Below are 27685 nucleotides of genomic sequence, written 5' to 3' on the forward strand. Positions count from 1 at the left end.
CCAATCTGTGACTCTAGTTACCTCCCCTGACGATCCATCCACAAAGATATATAAAATTGGCGTGATTGAGGTACATATGATTGAAAGCAAAATGGTGATTTAACGACAACAATAAAAACATTTCAGAATAACGAATTTTTTCTGTGTATGTTTGTGTAATACGCTAAATGTTATGTCATGAGCACTTCGCAGTACCTGAGAAGGGTCATCCACTGACCTATATGATCGATTTGTTTGCCTCCATTAGTGACGTCACAGCTTTATTACGTAACTTTTGGTGCATTTCATTCGCCGTTATGTAACGTTATCGGATAATATTTAATGTTTCAGGCGGTCTCCCGAGTAAGCCCCTTTGTGAAAGGTTAGATGCCGTGTACTCGTACATATACTGGTTAGAATGTACCATAGTAGGGTTGTGATAATTGTATATCCTATATTTCGACTGGAAATATTTTGCTTTACTATACATATACACCTTTTGCACTTCAAATTATACCAGTCATTACCCAAAAATACTAAAATAGTTTCGAAAAACCATTGAGAATTTAGAAATATGTCTAACTGCAATGAAAATATAGATAAACATGTTTCACTGCAGTGAAAAAAAATGCAATAAAAATATATATTGCATTTCATCAGTATATCTCAACTTCATTAAAATGTATATAATTAAAATTTGTTCAAAACAAATGCTGTAAAAAAAGGAAAATAACTTCGCTTTCGGACCTATAGGCAATTTATTAGAGATGATCCTAACCATCCGAAGAAATACTCGACAGGCTAAATAAATAAACAAATGAAATATCATATACTAGGATACAGATATGATGGTAAACTCAAGTAAACCAACCGTTATCTTTCCGAACTTTTCATGGCACAAATAAATCTGTTTCATTTCCGTTGAAACAGTATGATATGGAAACATGCCAGACCGTACATGCATATTTAACATTCTATGACCTGAATGCTACGTTTGTTAAAATTAAAATAAATGAGTTTTGAATAAATGATACAATGCATGAATATGATGTCTGGATTCTGAGAACAGGTTAATAAGGAAAGTACATTATGCATCATATATTTTAACGTCTAATTATCCATTATTCAAGGCACTAAACTTTCATCAGCTAAGGTTAATAAAATTAAATACGCTAGTGTGCAGTTTGATTTGATGTGTTCCTTGAATGTAGCTCTTCCTCTTTTTGTCTTTGTTATAGTCCTCGAAAGGTTTAAGGAAACATACAACCACCGCTTGTTCCGTCTGTACTCGCTTGGACTTTCTTGTTCAAGCTATTTCTTAAAAAGGCACTTGCTGGAATTCACCGACATTTCAAGAAGCTCACTAGCAAAAAGATGTTTGCATATCGTCGGCACGTTGAATCATATTTCATTGAGTGATGACCGTTTGAATTTTAGACAAAAGTCTACAAAGTGTCCCGACTATGGCATGTCAAACGTTGCTAAATTATATATGTATGTTCTTATTATTGTATGTTTGTTATTGTTATTCAACGTCGTGTCATTCATATTCTAAAATTTGCTATTATTATTGTATACGTCGTTATTCTTATGGTATGTTCGATATTGTTATGGTAAAAGTCATTATTGTTATTCTATATTTCGTTATTGTTATTGCATCTTTGATATTGTTATTCAATGTCGTGTCATTCATATTCTAAGTGTTACATGCAATAAGAATAACGACATATAGAATAACAATGGTAAGACTTAGAATATGAATGACACGACATTGAATAACAATATCAAAGATAACAATAAAAATAACGAAATATAGAATAACAATAATGACTTTTAGAATATGAATGACAAGACATTGAATAACAATAACAAACATACAATAATAATAACATACATATATAGATCTAATTTAGCAACGTTTGACATGCCATACCCGACAGGCTAATTTTTAGAAACCACTGTCTGTAATTCCACGGAACTTGAGGGATAACTTTACTAGTCTACCAAAATGAGATGCGAATAATTATGTTTCAGGATATCCTGGTCTGATTTATTTCGAGTTATGGCCCTTTAAATTTATTTGTTTCATACAATTTGTCCAGACTTAAGGAATTAGTAGTGGGATTAGCTGAGTGGAGTGAATTTTAAGTAGGTATAACATCTTTAACTCTAAAGCCGTTTACAGCGTCCAGTTGAAATTATGCGAAGCTTCACTAACAACAAGAGACACTTCTTTTCTGTCTTGAAATCAATTCACAGAGATATGACCAATTGGTCTTGTACATATAATATACTGTATCTTCATCCTTGTTTTTCCTTGTCCGTGGGTTAACTCTATGAGTACTGAAGAAATTTCGTTGAAGCTTTCTGTCAATATAAACCATATTTACAGGAAGGTTGCACACTTTTGCATATGAAGCATCATCGGCGGGCATCTATCGATTACCTTGGGTTTCTTGTATTTATTTTTATTTTGCATTCCACTTAATGGTGGACCGATGTCCTTATTTAGAAATGCACACATGAAATGTTGTCTTCACTGGCATTAGCTTACGACTAAATGTCAAAATCTTAATTATCTCAGTCCTAAGTTAGAAGATTACAAAGTAAATTTTGCTCAGAATATACTGGATAAACAATTACTGCAGAAAGACAGATCTGATTTCAATCTATGAATATTTCAGAGCATTTAAACTATTACACAGATATTTCATTTTTGATCCGATGATAAATCACATTGGTCTTTAACCCTATCCCTGCTACATTTCTATAATGATCTTGTCCATCTTTCAATTCGGACAGTACCATTAACTGTTAAAAGGGGTGCTTACCAAAAAAAAAAAAAAAAAAAGATACTGCCTCTAATGACAGAGTGCACATCTTGATCAGACGTCATGATCATGAGTGGATGTGCAAGCTGATGATCTACACTGGTCGAAAAGGCAGAATCAATCGTGTCTAGGCTAGTAGCATGATAAGGGTAAAGAATTATCGTTTCAAGCCAAATTTACAGAAATCAACCACTGAATATAGCTGATTCATGGTATATTTGGAAACATCTTGTAATACAACACAAGTTACACCAAATTAAGAAACTAGTTAAGTATTCGAACAATGTTTGATGTCGTTGACAAGAAAAAAAAAACAAGGATCGTAATCAAGATGAATAACACAGTTCCAAGAACGCAGCTTCTCAAGAAAGAAATGAGCCGCACCATGAGAAAACCAACATAGTGCATTTGCGACCAGCATGGTTCAAGACCAGCCTGCGCATCTGGTCAGGATCCATGCTGTTCGCTAACGGTTTCTCTAATTGCGATAGGCTTTGAAAGCGAACATCATGGATCCTGACCAGACTGCGTGAATGCGCAGGCTGGCCTGGATCTATGCTGGTCGCAAACGCACTATGTTGGTTTTCACATGACACGGCTCAAATTCCTTAGGTCATGTTGGTATATCAAAAAAAATTTAGGTGGACTCTTTGATACAGGAAACAATAACTTAATCAACTTGGTGAATTCTTAAACGATCATATTATGACATTACTCACTGACTAAACATTACGTCATTTTTATTTAGTACTTTCTATTTGGAACATTTACTGCATCAACACTCAGTTTCATACAAGCAATGGTGAAACTGGAAAAGAAAAACATTGACAAAAAGGAAAAATAAAACTGACCAAGAGTCTCGCTTATAATGAAACGATCAAGGAGTCAGTGCGAATTTCAAATCAAAAGCAACCTAAAAAAAAGAAAAGCTGCGCAAATAAAGTAAACAAAATACATCGTGTAATCTTAATCGTCCGTAAACGAAATATATAGAGGATATTGCATGAGTGTCTTTTCATATTGAATTTTCAACGAGTTGAATGAAATAATAAAATGCGAGGCAAATGTAATGTTCTTTTTATCACATGTTTGCATTTGTTGTCGAAACATCAAACAATTCTACTTTCTTCAACTATTATAAACAAGTCAATTTGACCAACGTCTCCTATATTGTAAACGACGTCGGCGTCAACGCTTTATTACACTAGTGTATTATATTTTTTATGTAATGGCTTTATTACACTACCGCGACGTCAAACGTGTGATAAAAAGCTATAAGGAACCTGTATAGATGGCTGCATAATCATTCTTTGAATGTGACTTCGTCTGTTGAAAATCTATCTTTGTTTTTATATGGCCCGAAAAGTATTATAAAATTACACCTGAAGAATTTTTTTTTTGCCACAAACGATCGCAAAACCGTAAAATGTGAAATGTTTAGATTTGAAAAATGTTCGACCTCTAATGGAAAGATACAATCAAACTTGCTCGAGGTACTTCGTCTACTATGAGACGACTTGTATTACGAGACCACTTTTTAAATTTTGAAAGGATACATTATTTTGTAATAAGTGACCCGTTATCTCAAGAGAGCACAAATTGTCTTTCCCTTAGGTGGACCCTTATTACACGTTGTACTGTATACCACAAAGAAATAATTTGCCTTTCTCGCCTCTGACTAATAAATACCTGTGACCATATGTCATACCAGGAGTATTTTAGACAGGATTCTCTTGACCTTTTATGATCATTCCAAGACGTTTTCTTGCTTGTTTCTAATAGCTGAAAATTTATACTCTCTGTTATCGTTTTTGTCTCTTCTTTCAGATTAAGTCTTAAGTCGTACTACGAGACATACGAGGTTAATAATCGGAAATGATATACAGACAGAGCTCGAGGGTTCCACATACAGGTCAGAATATCTTACAAGAGCTTTTAGCTAATGTGAGAAACATGCTATTTTCTAGGTTTGACGAACTTTGGAAGATCGACAGACTCTATGCTGTTTTATTATAAACCGTCATTCTGCAATCTTCTATGGTAGCCGTTACGTGATATGTAGCAGCCACTGACTGTTTAAGTACAGAAAGAGTGACAGCAAAAGGAATGGATAAAATCATTAGATATAATAGCTTAGAAGTGCTCATTTTGCAGAGCAATTGCATTACAAATCACATTATATTCTCATCAATTCAGACTGATGTTTACATAATCAAATGCAACCGACTTTCGAAAAGCAAGTAGCATCCAGATTCTAGACAATAAAAGTCTATTAACTTTACTGAAATGTTATTTTCGGTCTAAATTTATGCTCTGTTTCCTAGAATGACAGACCTGGCCAGGCCGACTTTTCAGGGTTACTCTAGAATGTACTGTCTATGACGCAGAGTTTTCAGAGGTTTGGAAACTAGTGGCAAAAACCAAGCGTAATTTTCTATCATAATGTTAGTTATATAAACAGACAGTACAATCATCAAAACAGTTTTTCTACTTATATATCGCATATTATACAATTATTGATATTGAGCCATTGGATATGATGTGATATTCACCGGAAGGAGGCAATATTGACCGATATGGGTTCAGATTGATTTATAAACACTTGTAAAATATTCCAGATTTCACAGAAAACATTATGAAACTTCCATTCTATTTTTAGAAAGTTTTGTTTAATGGGGAAAACCCACTAACCATTAAACATGAAATATTTTTTGAAAGATGATGAGCGGTTTCGGCCAATGAAATTCAGGTTATTTTTAGAACATATAATAAGAAACAATGTATTGCGTGCATACATGATTATATGGAAATGCTGTTAAGATACATTATACATTGTATATATATTTATCAGATTAGTTGCATGCAACAGTGCAAAACTTGATTGTTACAGATTTCATAGACGAGAAGCATATACATTGGCTTGTTTATTTTCATTTCAAGCGATGCAGGACTTTAGTTCAGCTAAAACATTATGTGTTATTTCCATACCTTAAATATTCTAAAATAAGCCAATAGTATATGTTTTCGTAAGTTACATTAGAATCTCGTGAATATCTGTATTTGCCGTAGATGAGTGGGTTAGGCAACACTATTGAAAATGATGGTAAAGTACTCTTATGAAATTTACAAAAGTGTTTATAGAATAAATTGGTATACTCACATGTGATACTGACGTAATTGCGAAAACAAATAAAATGGAAGATAACATTAACACGCAAGAAACTAACTAAGTTAGTAGTTATTTTAGATTTGTTTTTATTAAAACTTGCTTTTTATACAGTCAATATATATCAGGTTAATCTCTTATTTGATTGCATGTGTGAAAACGTTATGCTCGTTTCATTTTGGTATAAGAATTTCGTTGTATTCTTGTAGACTTGAGTAAAGCTTCACCTTAAGGACGGAAAGCACTTTTGCAATATTTTCGTGTGTACAACATCATTGAAATACACCTGTATATTCAAATGGCCAACATTGATTTACGTATTTACAAAACAGACTTACTGTGTATTTCTCGTAACAAATTATGGCTCTACATCAAAATGAAAGATTCTAGAATGCCACATCAATGCTTTAAAGAATATCTTATTCCATTGAAATGCCCAATAAATATCCACTATCGAAGTAAATAAAAACACATTCATGTTTTATGTTATCAAATCAAACAGATGTATGTTATCAAATCAAACAGATGTTACAGTATTAATGTCCCTTGTTATTCATTCTCTTGTCGTGAGATAAATATTTTTTGTTAGAACAGAGTACTTCGTACGTTGCAACAAGAGATAAATCGGACGTATGTCTCTCATTGCAATAAAAAATGTAATTGCATAGGGCTTATCATATAAACCATGTTATTACACAGATCGAGACGTTCACTTCAGTGATCAACGCGAGAAAAACGACGGTATAAACTACATGCATGTTGTCTGTTGTGATATAGTTTTAACGTAGTTTGCGGAGTAAACCTTTGTGTACATTGTTATCATATCGCATCAAGTGCATACGTCGTCACTGACAACGCAAAGGCAAAGATTCAAGGTGACGCGTGTCCTGATGAAAATATACGGTATTCGGTTCGTTATTTAATTGAATTATATTTGTAAACTGATTATCTAGCTCACAATTATTTATCGATATTGACTCAAAATAATTTATTTTAATGTGAAGATCTTTATTAGCGATATGATGGTAGTATAGGATTACCATTTAGTTTGGTTGTCAGATTTATTGCAAATAGCTTTTAACCGGCTCTTGACAGCCTCATGAATAATTCTAACAGTAAAGCATTTAGACATGGAGTTTTGAACTGTTAACTTATGTAATATACAGGTATTCCATTATATTGTCGATCTGTCTGAACAGTGCATTGTATGTTACAAAGGCAAGGTACATATATTCTACATTAGAATTGCAATTGATAAGAGTAACTATTGACTGAAAAATTGAATACAAATGATACAAACTTATGACTCGTAAATTCTACGTCTCGTTATAATCTCAATGACCTGTAACTCTTCACGTGATATTCATTGCAAAAAATGGTTTTCTTGTTAACAAACTTGAACGAGCAGCTATTCCTCAACACAAACTCACGGGCTATACTAAATAAAGATCTGTCAAACACCACACAATCATATCTGGTTTCAATAAATTCGTATTTAAATCAGCAGCCATGTAACATTTCGATAATATTGTGTTTTGACTGCAAACAGTTTTTAGTATGAACAGTCCAACATACTGCTCTACATATTGTACTTGTTTTAAAAAATATTTTATAGCCAAACCGTGTTTTAACACTATTTATACACGATGGGCGGTTATGCGTCAAGCGTATTAATTTCATGAGTGCACAGCCCGGGTGCAATTATTTCGAACGACGTATAATCCCGAGTGTAAAAATAGTGTTCAAACACGGCTTTCCTATAAATTATTTCGATTCATATAATTATGTCCTTTATTGTATAATTTAGATCAAATATGCAGAACTGTTTCTTCGCGCATGCATGGCGCAAAATAGTAGGTCGTCACGTTCCTTTGTTTATACACGCCTGGACCGAAAATGGTAATACGTCTTGCGGAAGAGTTCAGTTTGGGCGAAAATGATGGCAGCGAATAATCAACTCATTATGTGTGTAAATTAATCAAGACAATTGTGCAATGTGACATTTCGTTTTAAACATGTTTTTGAGTAAACGTCAACATAACCTCGTTGTGATTGCTAGTCATATTAGAAATACCGGTGAATATCCAAGTCTATGCATCTGACCAAGGCGATATTCGCCGATGCCTTCTCATTATGATAAATAAATGTTTACTATCTATCACTGTCATTAAGATGGCATGCTTCCAGAATGAAACAATACTCAAATAGCAAACTTTTAGTGGCTTTCAATCATTATATCATATGTGTCTATGCTTCACATAGATAATTGCAAAAAGAAAAACATGTATGTCAGTTACTTTAGTTTGACCCCTTACATTTGCATGTAAATCTTTCTTTTTTGTTTTGAAAATTAGTCTTCAGCAATAAATGTGTATCAACAAACTTGTTCGGTATTATTTGCGATGTCAGGTCTGAAGTTGTACTCGTCCAAAATCTCCATGTAACGAACTTCTTCTAAAAGATGTAAAATAGTGTTGCCGCACATGAACAATCTGGAGAACACACATTTACGTTTTATAACATGCCTGCCCTACAGAAGAACAAGTCTAAAATAACAATAGAGATTACTTCTTCACTTAACAGACTATAAACTGCGGACCACGTTTGGTAGTAGAAACGCTGTTACAAGTTTCCATATTTCTTTTTAGCCCGTGCTCGTCGTACATCTTTCCTCTTGAATCAATGCGGTAAACTGGACTTACAACATAATCAGAAATTCCAATTTCCAGAATGAATAAAATGTGGGAACAAAAAGCTTTCAGCGTATTGTCTTCCGTCAAACCGTCATGAACAGTAGGCGACATTTAAATGTTTTCTAAATCTTACTTGATCCTGGATCGTATCTTGTAATGATTACTGTTTTAATTGTATTTATTAAAACAATTGTAACGGGACGCAAGATTAATGTTACAAAACACGAACAGCATAACCTCTAGTTGCAATAATTTTGTGTGATATTGTAAATTACTACCTTAAATTTACAAGTTTAACCTTCTAGCAAATGAAAATATCACTTCATGGGGCTTTGTTGTATTGAAACAATGAGAAAAAACAAAGGTTATATGACTATTACGTTCCTTAGCAGATGATGCTCTTTTCATGTTAGAAACGATTCCTAAGTGAAATGCATTTCCATGAAAATGCATTCTGACGTTCAATTTTATTGCTCTAAGAATGAGTCATGCATGCATCGGCCAAACGAAACTTTCCAGTTAATATCTCGCATTCTTCTAATGAAACCTAACAATACGGTAAAACTAAATTTGCAGTCTTAGAATCACTGCTTTAAATTGGAAAATAAAAACTTTTCTGTAGTCGCCAAATTGTTATTTGTGTTAGCATTAATGCATTCTACTGGTTTAATTTCCCGTACGTGTTTGTTATCGACAGCTCTTTATTTCAGTTAACCTTCAGCCTACTGGCGGCAAGTGATTCTGCCTTCGCTATTCGGTCAGTAAATTTTCAGCGAACACCTCTTTCAATAATAAATGGTACTGCCCACACTGAATGATAGACCAGTCCATTTTAGGATGTTAAGCGTACCTGATTTAAATCTTATTATATTAAAACTTTACAATCTTACAGTCATTTATTTTAATACATTTTCTAAGACTACGGGTCCAGAAAGGTTTGAAAATCAGTTTTAGAGAGTCTTTTGTTTTATTTTTCTTAAATTAGAAAGTACAACTGTATTTTACTTGTAAGAAAATTTCATATAAATCTAAATGCAACATAGATGAAACGTGAAAATATTAGTTGAATAAGTACAGTTTACATGTCATGCCTTATCATGCTTAAGAGAAGCTGTAAAATAAAGATCTGAGGATAACGAATAAACAGGCAATAGACTAGTTTGGTGTGTATTTCATGTAAATATTGCAAAGTTAATCTCTCATAAAGTGTAGTCATGGCATTAGCGCCGTACAGGAGGAAGGCACGAATGCTCTTTACAGTGCACTGGTCAGCGTTTACTGAAACAAAGTGCACTTGGATGTACCTTTCAACAGTTTCTTGTCAACTGAGATCATAGCAATATAATGTTATTACATCTTGGCGTCATAAACAAAAGTTAAGGCTAAACCATACAAATGTTCAACTGCAACTACTTTTGATTTCTCAATTCAAGTTCAACTTAGGATGTTGGATTTAACAATTAAAGTGAGTATTGCCTTTAAAAGTCGGGCAATATGAGGACTGTTTGACCTGAGAAATATTGTATCAACATTGAGCTACGCTCTCGGACGATATCAGTTTTCCGAAGTATCGACTTCACTAAAGGGCAAACTTTTTGTAATATAGCCGAAGAATATACTAGTATGTAAAATCGGTAAATCGAGAACGTTAAAACGAATGTAAATATTTTGATTCTAAAAATATCACTGCAATTCTTTGGGATATTAAAATCCAATCTTAAAACTCCGCAGAATGACAACAGTTTGTGAATCATACGGCTAAATAAGAAACAAACTTTTCCTGTTAAGTCTGTTGTCTACACTTATCAGTACCAACAAACCTAGCAACATGTTAACATCAATTACCATGTCACTCGGTACTCATCTAGTAAATTCCTCGGGATGCATAAATGTACATTTCCCGTGATGATAAATATAAAATTAAACAGAGTACTCAGTAAATTCTTAGTCTACTATAGGTCGGAACTCACTTTTTTCTCTCACTAAACGTCTTCAGCGTAAGAAAAAGAAAGCTTTTACTAAATAGGAACAAGTACACATTCTTTTTGATCACACGATATCTTTTACTACATAGGAACAAGTACAAATTCTTTTTGATCACACGATATCTTTGGTCAGACTTAAAAGCGAACACAGAATTAAGAGTTAAGATGTGTACTATTGTTCGAGTAATTAGTAACATTGTTTATACATGTACCCCCAGACCGGGAGCGCCGAAAAATGCATTTAGTCGAGTACTTCTTTAATGCAACTTACAGTTGTCATTTTGTGTACGTTCACTGTCAATACGCAACTACATTTTGATATTTAATGGTACAAATTAAAAAAAAAGTATGAAAGTAAACTCTCTACAATAATCGACCAAGGAGAGCTTAACATACCAATCAAAAAGGTGAAAATTGCAAAATAAACTTAAGATATTCCATGCATGACAGAAAACCTTCTCTTCAGTTGCGATTAATAGGTTTTAGTTTAATAGTATTGTTTGACCTCAATACATTATTAGACTCTGACCGAGTGGTCAATACTTTGAACTAGTAACATCGCATGTTTTAGGTTGTGAGTTCAAACTTGACATACACGCACAAAAATTTAATCTTTAAAACATTTTAAACATTTTTGTGATAAGTTTGAAACACAACTAATAAAAAAAATCACTTAAAAAAAGAAAGAAAATGAATATAACAAATACGGCCAAGGGACGAAGAATCTGTTGGTGGCTTTCTTTGAAAAACATAATAATAAAACATCTGATTATTTTACTTAAATTGGTTGCATATACATGTTTCATAATAATCTTTTTATTGGTTATAGTATTTCTGTTAGAGGTAAATTTCAAATTGCTGATAAAATTCAGTCGTCACAAACAATAACACTGCCTTGTGCGTTTTAGTACGTATAAAAGGACGAGTTTTATTTGTTTTCATTAGATTGTATTGTTTAGTATCTATAAACATTTATTTTGTTTGTAAACTGTTTCAAAACATTCATTATACATGCACCGTGCCTTTTTTCGAATTGGTTAGTTTTGAGACCAAGGGTATGATGATTATGTATGGGAAATTTGGAATCTGATTCTGCAAACTTACTCATATTTGGAACTTGTGTGTGTTAATACATTTGTTTTCTAGGTTTCTATATATTGCTGGTTACGGATACAATATCTTACAGTATTTCTCGTTACTTTCACTGCTATTGCAACAACATTATGATAACGGTTCAAGAAGAATGTCAATGATAAAAACTTTTGAGAAAATCCTTTGGTAGCTTAACGCGTTAACCAAGCAATATTATAGCAGACTCTGTTTGACTGAGTCTGTTCACGAGAGGTAATGAAATGTGCAACACCCTGAAGCCCCCTAGCGCCTGCATAAGCGAATTTAGTTATAGTAAATTTGTATGTTTTAATGATCCCAAAGAACCAGAAATTATACCACTAAATCCAAATACAGGGAGACAATTTATACGAACTAAATCACCACAATCATATACCAGACCATTTATGGCAAAGCGCTTACATTACAAACGAGCGCGCACATTCCACAACAAGTTCGATTAGTTTCGAAGCTGCTTTATATATAAACCCGAATTATAATACACATTCTTACTGGTTCGATATTTGCATATATACTAAAATCTCTATTTTCATGTCTGACAAATCAGCATAGTCTTTTTAACTGATTGGGACCAGAGAAGCTTTAATATATATCATATTAATTATCAAGTCACTAGGCATGTCTACTGTTATTCATTAGTTTGTATTCATTTTGGAGATACACACAAAATTTTCTCTTCTTAGTGAATATGAAAATTAAGCACAGTGATCCCTGTTATAAAACATCCGCATCAGAGAGAATAATGGCGCCTGAATAGTCAACGAAATGACAAATGTATTTTTTCTGATTTTATTATGCCACACAAGAGTAACATTTCTCTTTGCTTTCCCGTTATTATATGCGTTTTATCACCCAAACCCTGTTATTATTGACGTGAAACAACACTAGAGACTTTCAGAGAAGTTCATTGTAATGTAGTTAAAAGTCCTTTTCAATGCTAAGCTCAAAGAATCATTTCGCTTCAAAAGGCATAATTAGAATTTATCAATACGCTTCAAAAGGCCTAATTACAACCCATATTACATCCAGGTTTCTTGAGAGTTTCAACTTCTAACATAGTTTATCTGTTTATTTGTAGCGTTGATTACCTATGATATTAGTGCTGGTTTTCAACTACCAAACCATTCCGCATCTTAATAGATATCCTTCAGTAAAACTAATTACAGTTCATAAATCTCATGGAGATCTTTTAAACATATATTCTCTGTCATAAAAGAATGTGTACACTGCAGATCGTCCCTAAAATCTCCATTCGTAAAAATTCATTTTTCATCAAAATTAACACAGAGAATATAAATGCATTCACTGGCTTAAAATTTGTTTTTACAAATTAATTGATGTTACTTCTGCTTCCTTAATATGTTTCAGGCAATATCAAACTTGAGATAAAATGACTGAGCTGGAGATAAACAAAACAAAGAATAATTGAATAGACATACCTGCGATTGTTTCGTCGGATAAAGCAATGATTTGATCTTGGTTCTGAAAGAGAAAAGGGATCTAAAGTTATCAGATATAGCTTAAACGTAATTCTTTATTTTAAGTTCTACAATAATGCCATTTAAAGATAAATCTCCAGTACATTCTATTGTCCATTTAAAAAAAATACCGTTATCTGAGTTTGAATACATTGTGCTAAATGTTTACAATCACGAATGTCGCGGATTTTTTTTCGTTAAATACAACTTATACATTGATGACCAATTCAGAAAAGTATCACCTAAATATGTTAAAAGGAAGGGCTACTTATGTTACTTTATTCCTTACAACAAATGTTGTTAAATGTTACACAGCGCCATTTAATAAACAAGTGTCTCCTTAGCAGCTACACCTACTGCAATCAGAATATAGGTAACATTTGTCAGAAATTGGATTAGACTGTTAACAGCTTCCGTTGAAACAAAACGGATTTAAAGATATACTATAAGCATCTTTCGCTGAAAAAGTTTATCTTTATTTATCACCTTCATCTCATCAAATGTATTTAACTTGGCAAGATACATTTGAATAATGAGTATGAGACTATATTCATAACCATTTTTAACTGCTACTTCTTACCAGATTTTTGCTATGGTGCGAGCACGTACAAAAAGCATTTTTTGTGTGCGTGTTTCTGTTTCAAAGTTCTAAAACCATACTTATCATGGTTTCCCAGAAATGAATTATTTCTAGAAAAAGACAAGGTAATACCCCTCCCTAAATTCATTTACGGCGGCATGATAAGTACTTTTTTCAATACTGTACTTAAATGTTGTTCTAAGATCATGCACATTTATATCCCCGGGGGAATGTCATAAGACATTACTTCAAATATTAAAAAACTTATCTTGGAGTATTATGTAAACATTTTCATGGTGCCTTTAGCTAAAATGCAGACGATGCTGGCATCACTTTGTGCCAAAATCTAGACAGATAAGATTGAATATTAGACATCCATCATCTGACTTGTTTACCAAAATAATATCAGCGGCCACTGAACACGTATATCACTTTACAGGTCTTCATGTGTGGTAGTGGAACTTTCTACGTTTTTGACGGTATCCTCAATTTATATTTTTGAAGATTTTATACACCACAATGTAATTTTCATAGAAATAACTTTTTTCAAAATTTTATAAAATGTTCAAACATTAATGTTGTTGTTTGTTAAATAAGATATTCCAAAAGAAAGCCAGCGACAAATGCAGTCTTTGAAATATTATGACAAAAAATAGGAAGTGCTCTTAAGTCTCATTAAAAATAGCTAAATAGGTTCTATATAAAGATGTACAATGGCAAAAGTATTGACTAATATGTAAAGACTGTCTACTACTGTAGCATTGTAACTGACTACGTTTCCGAAATGTTAAAGAAACAAATCAGGCTAAGATTTGTAATTTCGTTGTATTAGACTACTCAAAACGATGTCTATATTCTTATACAATCTTTATTTGGAGTGCAGGCAATTAATATTTGATGAGCTACTTTTGATTAAGATAAATGCGACTGAGGCAATGCCTTTAACACAATTTCACATTGCATATCTGTCTACATCTTATTTCAGAAATAATATATGTTTTATTATTAAAAATTACAACATAAACGTTGAATTCTTTAGTTGTACTTATGTATCGTGTCAAACTTTTTTCTTTGGGGGCGTGGGGGGGGGGGGGGGAAGGGAAGCGGGTGTGCAATTCTGTTAGATGAGGACTGGGCAGGAGCTGCGATTTTTATGGAAAGGTATCAGATTCTGGGTGTGCTTGAAAGAAATATTCTGGCTCAACAATATCAAAAAACATGTCCGACTCCAAAACTCACTGAAAACAATGCTACCAGACCGGAATTTAGAAGTACATACGAATGTGCATATTCAAAAACATTCCAACCACCAATTTAAGTTTGTTTCAGCCATCCTATATATATTCATGCCAAAGCTGTTTTTCTTATTGACACTGGTTTAACATTTGCATATATTTTCAAATCTCTGATAATGCAGTGACATTTAGTCTTTTTTAACTGACTGGGACTAGAAAAGTTTCCTATTCTCTCTATGAAACTCAACTGGCTATGATGAAACAATGAATCTTTACAGAAGGAAAATGTTTGAATTCATTACAGTTGGCCTTTCCATACATTTACATATAAATAACTAGGCATTAAATTTGTATGCTTGCAACCAGACATTCACATGGAAGTAGATGAAAATAAATTGCTTATTGGTAAGATTGAAAAGTATAAAAACAACATTTACATTCTTTTTTTGAAATGTAAATCATACCGTCTATGCTATGTAAATTTTTGCTGTATACATGTATATACTTGTCATCAGTTATGTTGAAAGCAAAGCTATTGATTTGAATGAAATACTATGAAAAAAAGTTGCTTCGTCACGAGAAAGTCTGTAAACACACGTGTATTCCTCTGTTAAAACTACGAAAACGATAATAAAGATTTAATGTTAAAATGTTTCGAAACCAGAATACAAATAGCACGTACCATACTATGATATTTCCAATGAAAAAAATCTCAAATATATGGTATTCAATGAAGGTGAGTGATTCTATAAATAAAAGAAACATCAATTGATCCTCATACTTAAAAATTGTGAGCAATAATGCCTAAAATAAACGACGACATTACATTTTGCAAGGGATATGGTTGATAATTGAGCCGTGCCATGAGAAAACCAACATAGTGGGTTTGCGACCAGCATGGATCCAGACCAGCCTGCGCACCCGCGCAGTCTGTCAGGATCCATGCTGTTTGCTTTCAAAGCCTATAGCTATTAGAGAAACTGTTAGCGAACAGCATGGATCCTGACCAGACTGCGCGGATGCGCAGGCTGGTCTGGATCCATGCTGGTCGCAAACCCACTATGTTGGTTTTCTCATGGCGCGGCTCATATGTATCATCTGTAGGGCAGTGATCCATGTGATAATTGTGAGTAAAACACTCAATATTCGCTATTATTCTGTATTAAATAGATGCAATAATTATCTAGAGTATGTTAAACTGTTCTGTTCCTATCGAACGCATACTGATTAGTATGCTGATGTAGTGCTGGAAATATGGACTAAAATGTATAAATAGGAATGTGAATTGAATGAGGAGAAAAATATTTCCAAGAATTTTATATACTTCCTCAAACTAGAAAACTTTAGACATGTTTCTCGACTTTTGGACAATTCAATTAAAATGGCCAATAAACTTCCAGACACACGTTTTTCAGGCCTGTTGGAATGTTAGATATTTATATTTGCGTTAATGTGATAAAGGCACAGTGATCTTGTTAACTCTCATGGCCGTTCGGTGATTTATCAGACAGCTATGAACATCTTTTCTATTATAGTATTTTACAATCTAACACATTCCGTAATATCTATAAAAATATATTCTTGAATTCCTAAGGTATTTTCATTAGGTATTTTCATTCAATACTGACTTTTAGTTTGTTTAATAATGTAATGACTGCAGTAAATTGGGTCTAAACTGAAATCCTACTGCGATATTATACTTAAGTTGTTTTTTCTTCATGTCTTGATGCGTCAGAATGTGCAGTTTGTATGCTTCCAACTGACTAGAATTATTGTGTATGTCATATTAATGTATTTAAGTGTTATAAATAACGCAAACACAGTTGCTGCTTACAGTTTTATATTGATTTGGTCGAACATTAAGTATCTTCTTATGAATTATGTCTGAATTTCTTTAATATACTTAGCTATAGGTTTAATAGACTAAAACAAAAAGAATTATATTTTATTCCAACATAGCTTATCGCATTCTTTGAACATAAATTATTAACCAGTTTCCTATTCAAGTCTGTCCCCATTGTGTTACTTTATGTGCAAATGTATTTGTTTTACCTCGTTAACACTGATGTGAAGTTTTGCTTTCTTACCCTGTTTTATAACAGTTACACTTTATGGATTTGGTTGTCACTATCAATATTTCCAGCAAGTGCCATCCAGATGTTTATCTATATTCATAATGCTTTTTTCCCGTGTCTATGGAGAGTTCTAATACAATGGTAATATATGCGCTATTTTCCACTGTTATTTATGTTTCACTATTTATTTCATGTTACATTACAAAAATGTTTACGTGCCGTGACCAGCAAAAGTATTCATGGATATTACACTTTAGAAGAAAAAAATGAGAACGCCTTATATGAAGAGTAACGAGGAAAAGTACATTATCTTGTTAATTTACCGGCTCTGGAGTCAAGTATATTTACAATTCCTTTGAAAACGTAGTAAATTCCAAAGAAACGGTGTATAAACTAGTAATCAGCTTTTAGTCATAAAATTTCTTTTATTCCCTTTTCCTTAAAAATAGCAATGGTCATTAAATCCCAAGGTTGATACAGCCTTGACAGAATGAATGTTATTTCCATTTGTATCAGCGTGAGTGGTCCAATGTTTTTATTATTGCATCAGATGTTCGCTAAACAATTTGTCTGACATTCTGGAGCACAATGCCAAGAATCAACTCTTGTCTCAAGACTTTCCGATTAAAATGTTTCCATAGTGAATCATTTTCTTTTGTTTATTTTGTTTAAATTAACAACTACTGTTAAAGTGTAACTAATATGGAAGATCATAATAATACAGACGATGAGCAAAATAAATCTGTTATTTCTACGAGGCTGGCGCTAGGTTAACAAAAATAATATACCTTACAGCGTAAGTAATTTTTCACGTGTCAGTTATATTCAAAGCCAGAGATCTGTAGATCATTTTCGATAAAAATAAAAACATGCATGCATTTTCGGGTCTCATTTTTGCAGCTTTCGAACGCCAGAATGACAGACATTGATAAAATCTTAACTGTCCGTTTGCATTTTATATGGAAAACATTATCGATCATGCAAAGGGAGAATATTTTGGAATTCTTGAACAGTGTTGAGCAAAAACTGATCTAGAATTAAATGGAGAAAGTAATATACTCTTTATTTACAAAATTTCTGTATTTTCTAATTAAGCCAAAAATCATCAATTTTGAACTTATTATTTCACAATTACTCCTGTCATCATTCAATAACTAAATACTCTGCCAAAAGCTGTTTATGCTATGTCACAAAAACGGATCATTTTAAAAAAAGGACAACAATGGTATGAATATGACAAAAAGATATATTTTTGTGAAACCTCGTTAACAAACAACGGGTAATTATGTTAAAACACACGCAATTTAATTTTATGGCTACATATATATATACACGTATATGAGCCGCGCCATGAGAAAACCAACATAGTGTATTTTGCGACTAGCATGGATCCAGAGCAGCGCTAACGGTTTCTTTAATTGCAATAGGGTTTGAAAGCGAACAGTATGGATCCTGACCAGACTGGTCGCAGATGCACAATGTTGGTTTTCTCATGGCGCGGCTCATATACAGATAAGGAGGCTAGGGAAACAATTCGTTTGCTAGAACTGTTCAAGGCTAAATAATAAACATATTACATATGAGCCGTGTCATGAGAAAACCAACATAGTGGCTTTGCGACCAGCATGGATCCAGACCAGCCTGCGCATCCGCGCAGTCTGGTCAGGTCCATGCTGTTCGCTAACAGTTCCCCATTCCAATAGCTTTAAAGCGAACAGCATGGATCCTGGCCAGACTGCGCGGATGCGCAGGCTGGTCTGGATCCATGCTGGTCGCATACCCACTATGTTGGTTTTCCCATGGCATGGCTCATATCTTCTTAGACGTTCATTGCTTGACAGTAGTCTTGTTACACTTCAGATAAAACAAGACAAACAAGGAAATATAGTTCGAGTCTAAACTGTATTCAGAATAGAGTTTATATTTACATATTTACATATAGACTGGTTTTCGTGGTGCCTAAATGACTTATACGAAATTCAGGTTTTACAACAGTTACTGCAGAAAAGATAACGAACGACGCTGCATGAAGAAATTTGTATTTGTATTGATATATTTTTAAGTTACCCTCTTAATTTCAATGGCCTTTCTCGGTCACAAGAGTAAAACACACCATTTGCTAAGGTCTGACTGAGATCTGACGGACGTATTGCTAATAAATACTTTATCTAAAAAAAAAAAAAACCCTGTCCAATTGGTATCACTACTGCATCAGTCTATTATTGGAATGCAGACAATTAATATTTGATGAGCTAATTTAGATAAACGTGATTAATTCAAAGTCTTAAAGAGAATTTCACATGATATGTTAGCATTCTTCGAAAAGATAGACGCCAGCTGCAGCTGTCTATTTTCAGGTGACATTTATCAGTATAAAATATAATATATTACATGTAAGCAGCAAACAAATTTTAAGCACTGAAAATACCATGAATCTTTATCACTGTGACTTTTATCACAATGTCTTACTACAGATCATGATTCGCTTTATAATATAATTATTACATAGATTGTCAACACAATGTGACCTGTCTTCACCGGTAACTTATTAATCTATTACAAGCAAAATGCGAAAATGTATACATTTTAAGTAGTATGTACAGCTTCAATCAGCAAGACAAATAATCTTTGAAAATTACATTGTATTTTTGTAGGAATGTAATAGAAATCTCTGTATAAAAGAACGCTGCATAAAACGAATGCTTACTTTTTTCATTATTACCTTTAACGTTCTGCAGCAGGGGTTTTACAGCCCCTTTTTACCTATGTTCAATTAAAACAAAACAGTTACAATAATGCATCTAAAGCTTAAACATGTGTGTGTATTTGAGAAATCTTTAGTCTCATGTGTGCGTTTAGGCGGGTATAAAACACACAGTAACATCTTGCAAATCTCTGTATCTTGCTCACGTTTCTTGCCCCGACGTGATTCACACCCATCTAAACGAACACAAAAAATAACGTTCAATTCTAATATTTACATTTTTAATGAATCATGAACTTAAAAATAACATTCAATTCTGATGTTATATTTTTAAAGAACCATGCTACAGCATAAGTTGTTTTCTTTCCATGAGTACCATAAAGTCAAATTGTTAGACTATCGATCTTACTCCATCGAGATTACAAAAACAAATAAAGACCCATACACGATTAATACACGATTAATAATATTTGTCATATGTTTACGAATCGGATAGAAATCCGTCCCGAGGCCACCAGCGCATTGGGCGGTAATAAGGCTTGCCGAATTACCGCCCATGCGCAGTTGGCCGAGGGACGGATATTTCCATCCGATTCGTAAACACATGACTGATATTTTTTCTTGCATATCGTTTACATGTTAGCATTTTATTCCAGCAGATTATTTTTCTTGAATACCGTATTTTACAAATAACAGGTAGAAATACTTTTTTGTAGCACTCTTTAACGTCCGTAAGCAGAAGTGACGTCATGATGTTTTACGCACAGTAACAAAGTTCCACTTTAGTTTTATCGTTTGTAGCGTAACGTTATGTTCTTACGGTAAACTAACGTATTTTAATCGACAAATATCCTATAAGGTACGAAGAGAAACTATCAAGGTATCTGCTTTTTTTCGTATTTTTACATAAACAATATATTATCAGTGCATGAACCACTAGTTGCCATTAACAGCACCAGAGTCATCTGGCATGGTGGGGGGTGGGGGTGGAGGGGGGCGCCAGGTGCGTTTTGCTGGCATGGGTAAAATCACCGGAAACGCCGGTCCGGTGTGCAAGAAAAATTGTAATTCATTTTCCGATAAGAAGAAACGCATTTTATTTAAAATATCATTAAATCATACGATAAGTCACAAACTAGTTTCGGTTCATTTTTGATCTTATCGTAAAAAATAGTTTAAGCTACAATCTAAAGTTCTTTCAAAATTTTGTCAACCGATTTTGAAAGAACTGCTAAAACGATGCCCTTCTTTTGTTTTGTACAGGGTTGGGGGAGGGGGAAGGTGAATAACGACATATTGCAATTATATGGTTAGGGCAATCTTTGATATCATGGCACTTTTGTTTTTAATTATTTTTATACTAACATATACGTTTTAATAAATGAAACTATTAGAAAATAACAAGACCAAGCTGATGCCAACTCTTAATTGACTAAAGAGATATAAACGACATCACCACAATAATCTTGTTACAACATTGTGTATGACGTTACTGAAGCATGAAGCATGAAACGATGAACATCTATTAATTCTGTTTCCATTATGTTATCTTTATCTCTACACGTATCTCCGTTTCTCTTATCCGAGTTATTAGCATTTTCAGTCTTAGGATGCCAAACATTCTTTCAATATAACCTAGTATAACAATAATGAGAATCAAAATATTTTCAACAAGAGATCACAGAGTGATCTTGGCGCCCACCAATGTGCCATTTTTGAGTGTTCCAAATTTCAAGACTTACTGACTAGCTCAAGGTCAAATTTCATTTCCGTACACAACAGTGTGCATGTGGTCCAAATTCGAAAGCTGTAGCTTGAGAAATGTGAAAGTAGGTCACTAGATCAATTTCAAGGACGAAATGTGAAAGTAGGTCACTAGGTAAAAATCAAGGTCAAATTACACTTCAGAACACAAATTTATGCATGTGGTCCAAATTTAAAGCCTGTACCTTCAAAAATGTGATAGGTCACTAGGTCAATGTCAAGGTCAAAGTTTGTTTCAGTACACAATCCTATGCATGTGGTCTAAATTTGAAGCCTGTAGCTACAGAAATGTGAAAGTAGGTCACTAGGTCAATCTTAAGGTCAAAGTTCATTTCGGTACACAAAACTATGCAAGTGGTCCAAATTTGAAGGCTGTAGCTCGAGAAATGTGAAAGTAGGTCACTAGGTCAAAATCAAGGTCAAATTTTATTTCGGAACACAGAACTATGCATGTGTTCCAAATTTGAAGCCTGTACCTTCAAAAATGTGAAAGTAGGTCACTAGGTCAATGTAAAGGTCAAAGTTTGTTTCAGTACACAAAACTATGCATGTGGTCCAAATTTGAAGGCTGCAGCTCGAGAAATGTGAAAGTTGGTCAGTAGGTCAAAATCAAGGTCAAATTCCATTTCAGAACACGAAACTATGCATGTGGTCCAAATTTGAAGCCTGTACCTTCAAAAATGTGAAAGTAGGTCACTAGGTCAATGTCAAGGTCAAAGTTTGTTTCAGTGCACAAAACTATGCATGTGGTCCAAATTTAAAGGCAGTAGCTACAGAAATGTGAAAGTAGGTCACTAGGTCAAAATCAAGGTCAACTCATGTCAAGGTTCATCTTGCCACTTAAAACCATACATGTGGTCCAAATTTGAATGTTGTAGGTTATTGACAAGATTTTAAAATCTTTTCCCTATATGTCTATATGAACCATGTGACCCCCCAGGGCGGGGCCATATTTGACCCTAGGGGGATAATTTGAACAAACTTGGTAGAGAACCACTAGATGATGCTACATTACAAATGCCAAAGCCCTAGGCCTTGTGGTTTGGACAAGAAGATTTTCAAAGTTTTTCCCTATATAAGTCTATGTAAACCATGTGACCCCCGGGGCGGGGCCATATTTGACCCTAGGGGGATAATTTGAACAATCTTAGTGGAAGACCACTAGATGATGTCATATACAAAATATCAAAGTCCTAGGCCCTGTGGTTTTGAACAAGAGGTTTTTCAAAGTTTTCCCCTATATAAGTCTATATAAACCATGTGACCCCCGGGGCGGGGCCATATTAGACCCCAAGGAAATAAGTTGAATCATCTTGGTAGAGGACCATTAGATGATGCTTCATACCAAATATCAAAGCCCTAGGCTCTGTGGTTTTGGACAAGAAGATTTTCAAAGTTTTTCCCTATATAAATCTATGTAAATTATAGAAATAAACAAAGGGCCATAACTCACTAAAAATTGTTGAACCAGTTTGATTTTCAGGGGGACACAACTAGGGTACCAATACATCATTCTGACAAAGTTTGGTTAAAATCCCCCCTGTAGTTTCTGAGGAGATGCGATAACGAGAAATTGTTAACGGACGGAAGGACGGACGGACTGACGGACGGACGGAAGGACGACGGACCACGGACGCAGAGTGATTTGAATAGCCCACCATCTGATGATGGTGGGCTAAAAATAGTGTTGTTGTTATACACACTTCTCTCTCTCTCTCTTTCGTAAAAGGCAGATATACAAGTATATGTTTATATAGTACACTTCGATATGTCAGCAGGGAACACTTTTGAGCAGAATCGACAGATGTTTATCTCTCGACATCTGTTTTAATTAAATAGACCACAGAAAATAAAAATGACCAAAAAAACCGGCGACTCTTCTAGCGTCATAAAGGAATGTTATACAGCATCTACAGAATCGTATGGTTGTATCTTATAATTTAAACTCATCCATGTTCTTTACAATCTTTAAAATTACTCTCCTTCATTCTCTTGCTTTTGGTAGTGTTTTAGAGTAGTGGTTTATCTCCCACTACTAGACTCCAAACCAAGTACTTTCATTTTTCTTTCGAATTCTTGTTCTATTCTTTCTCTCTTTTTTTAAAAATTCAGTTTATTGTTCTGTTATATATTTGTTTCGTTTCTTTATTTATTTTTGTCACTTGTAATATCATTTTGATTTCCTAACATTGAATATAGACAGAAAGTTTATTTAAGCTTACATTTACAACATCTTGTTATCCCTATCCTTTGATACTGTCATTACTTCAGAAGTACGGATCTTATCAATATCTGGGGTTACAGAAAATTAATATATGAGCCGCGCCATGAGAAAAACAAAACAGTGGTTTTGCGACCAGCATGGATCCAGACCAGCCTGCGCATCCGCGCAGTCTGGTCAGGATCCATGCTGTTCGCTTTCAAAGACTATTGCAATTAGAGAAACTGTTAGCGAACAGCATGGATCCTGACCAGACTGCGCAGTGCATCTGGATCCATGCTGGTCGCAAAGCCACTATGTTGGTTTTCTCATGGCACGGCTCATTATATCAGGAGCGAATTAAAGGAAACATGATAAAGAATTAAGGCTACTTTACTTGACATTTCAATATCACGCTAAAAGATAGGCTAATGTCTCATTTAAAGTACAATGTCACAATCATTAACTCATCGTTTATAACAAGGACAAAAGCCGCATACAAAGAACATGAAGAACCCCTTCACAATACAGACGGCGTTATACATAGAAACAATAAGGACAAAACATTAAAAAAATCCTGATATTGGAAATGTATTACTAAAGCTAACTGAGTTTTGTTGTTTTGTGATCATCTTTCCTTTTTGTGTACGTTTCAATCTGGTCAAGACAGTTTCCTTTAACATTCCCTTTCATATTATCTGCCATATTTCACTGTTAGTACATTATTTTCATCTTTTTACTCTTTGGAACATAACAAAATGGCTGTTTGTTATATTTTGCTAGTGTGAACATGTTTAAGTATGTTATCATTTTTCTTCTAATACTAGATTATTCCAATGTGTTCCACTCCCTCCCCCACCAGCACACACACCATCTCCCCCAATACGTTTGTTTTCATTTCATTTATTATTGCTTTATCTACATTTATTTCTCTAAAGTAATGAAATAAAAATGGAAACTTGGCTCGCGCTTGGAGATTTATGTTTATTGAATACATATGTTTCTCTTCATTTATGTTTATCAATACATAAAACTTAATGCATTTTGTTTTCTACAGTGGCCTCCATTTTCCAATGCATGTGCTTTATACCTGTTATATCATTGATAGAAATATTTTTACAAAGACAGAATTTAAAAATCTGTGTACTTTTCAAATATTTCCTGTCATTTATGATTTTACTGAGGTTAAAATACTTACAAATTTGTAGTGATGATTTTAAATACTGTATGTTTTATTTCTTGCAAAGACAGTGTAACATGTTCTTCGGGCAATTTACAAAACACTCTGAACACCTGTGAGTATTATTCCGATAATAAGATTTCGAGGTCGATTTCCAAGGAATGAATACTATGTGATAAATCGTTCTAAGAATCGCATGTAATTTATTAACATTAAACAGTTTTAGGTTTTCTAAACGAATTATCTATTATTACATGTATTACTGCAAACGGATCCGTAACTGTTAAACGTGGTATGATTCATCTTGAAGAATGCTAATGTATGAATGAGATATCAACAAAAAGGTCATTTATCATTGCGGAAACGTATACTGAAAATCATCGCTAAAATCATATATATAAATACATTTAGTATTAAAATGTCACCGCCTCGGTAGCCTAGTGGTATAGCGTCCGCTTCAAGAGCGGGAGGTCGTGGGTTCGATATCGGCCGCGTCATCCCAAAGACGTAAAAAATGGTACTAGTAGTTTCCTCGATTGGCGCTCAGCCTTAAGAGGATAGTGCTAGGACTGGTAAGCCCGGTGTCAGTATAATGTGACTGGGTGGGGTATCATGTCACGTGATATTCCAGTGAAGCAGCACTATAAAGTTGAGCATTGTGCTCACTGCTAGACACCGTCGTTTATATTACAGTAATTACTGAAAAAATGTTGAAAAAGACGTTAAACCCGAACACACACATTAAATTTATGTTGCAAACTTAGAAATATCACCAGACTTGTTAATACAAGTATTTCATGTTCAGACTTTATAAAAGATGTCTGTCTGCTTTAAAACTATTTCCAGAAATTATGTAGTACGCAGTGGAATGATGCCCGGACAATCAATTAAAATATGTTGTTTGTTAGGTTGCTCTTCTGTCTCAGAAAATAAATTTCACGAGTATGACCTAATCGATAACGAGAAAAACACTGTTACCTGACACTGGTAGGTTTAATCTCGGGAAGTTTATTAAACGAAGCATTGCCATTGGAATTTCAAATTCGTTTGTGTTAATTAGTGTTTAGCTGTAATATAAGCATTCTTGTTTCAATTCACACAAGTATGACTCGAGGATCCAAAAGTATGATAAGACATAACAGGTAGGACATGAACCATGAGAAGTACACTGAATGAAAAGAGTTTCCATACTTCGGTAATTAACTGATTTCAAAACAGAAAGTGAGTAAGAAAATATTACTAAATTGCCATTACTGTATTTCGATTAAAAGCATAGTGCTTCGTCAACCTCTTTAATAACTGGCTCCGCCGAAGCTAATGTTGCATTATTTGACAAAATACAAAGAAAAGGGAAGGTTTGCATCAACCAAAACGCCTGTCGTGAAGTAGATGCACGAACAATAGTTTCTAATACATTTTCATAACGCATTCTGACATTATTATAGTTTCAACAGTGCTAAATATAGATTCTTTTTGTATCAACACAATTTAGTCCATTTGGCGATTTTTCAGTTTTTCGATTGTTGAGGAAGATCCCATGTGCCCCTTTTTAGGCATGGTCGGGCACCTGGGTTGAGCTCATGACCTTCCATAAGCCAGCTTAATGGTTTCCTTACATGAAGATTTCTATTGCCAAAGCGAAGTTTCACAGCAAGTAATTCGAAGTAGCTGGACACTGCTGATATACATTATCCTTAAAAAGTATAGACATAGGATTTATTTAGGTTAACTCATTGTTAAAAGTTTAAACAGATCATTGCATTCGGATTAACATATTTGTGACTTTTCATTAAATTAATGCATTACTGGCAGGCAATATACTCAAGACTTTTTGTATATTCTACAACACCTATTTTCAGAACAAATATTTTGATATTGCTGAAATATGTACATAAATACTACATACCATACTATGATATTTCCGATGTAAAATTTATCTCAAATATATGTTATCCTTTGCACGAACGTCGTTATATAAATAACAGAAGCACTACATGATCTTTCTTTAACACTTTAAATTCCTTAGAAAGAACTATCCTAAATTGCACGTAGAATGCGACACTACATATTGCACGAGTAATATATCGCCGCGTAGCAACTGTTTTGAATAAAACAAGTGCTGAATCCAATTACTCCTCTCTGGCAGATACTATCACTGCAGGGAAGTGATTTATCTGGTATCTATAACTGCAGAATCTTTTAATGTGAAAATGGTTGCAATTAGTATCTAGAATATCACGTTAGCAAATTTCTTTCAATAATGTTTTTCTTCCTAGCGTCAAATTTTGATTTCCAACAAGAATTGTGATTTTCCGATCCTATACCTCAAATAAACAATACTGCTGTCTTGCAAGAACTAATGGACTGGAGTTTCCAGCATTATTGGACGATAGGTTAAATATTAAGAACCTTTCAATTCGAACGGATATTCTTAGATTAACCTTTATTAAATGGATAAGTGATTACGGTTTGGCTAATGTATTAAACAGGTGATTTGTTATCTAAATGATACATTAGTTAACTGTTATAATTGTAATTTCAATTTACGTGGATCCATTCCCTTTAATATTTGATAGTGTGCTGGAAAGATTAAACATCGGAGAATTTTCTGGGAGAACTAGTGAGATTTACTTTAGCAGTTATTAGTTAACAGCGCAAACTTAGATATGTCAGTATAATACAGC

At 33.8% G+C, this 27685-nt stretch overlaps 1 protein-coding gene across 4 annotated transcripts in view; it reads right to left on the minus strand.

The window, feature by feature from the left end:
- LOC123563574 (calmodulin-A-like) overlaps positions 1-27327 on the minus strand; it is a 96854-nt gene extending 69527 nt beyond the window's left edge. For 2 of the 4 annotated variants that reach the window (XM_045356431.2, XM_045356433.2), the window contains exons 1-2: positions 26908-27327; positions 13225-13267 (exon numbers count right to left, since the gene is read on the minus strand). In XM_045356431.2, the coding sequence (XP_045212366.1) occupies positions 13225-13267; positions 26908-26910 (46 nt within the window). In that variant the 5' untranslated portion in view covers positions 26911-27327. Of the gene's footprint in view, positions 1-13224; positions 13268-15760; positions 15796-26907 lie in introns of those variants that run through there. The other 2 variants (XM_045356434.2, XM_045356432.2) reach the window with 2 other exon arrangements.
- Between the last annotated feature and the right edge of the window lie 358 nt (positions 27328-27685).

Source organism: Mercenaria mercenaria, chromosome 2, assembly GCF_021730395.1.
Source record: "Mercenaria mercenaria strain notata chromosome 2, MADL_Memer_1, whole genome shotgun sequence".
NCBI classification, from domain to species: domain Eukaryota; kingdom Metazoa; phylum Mollusca; class Bivalvia; order Venerida; family Veneridae; genus Mercenaria; species Mercenaria mercenaria.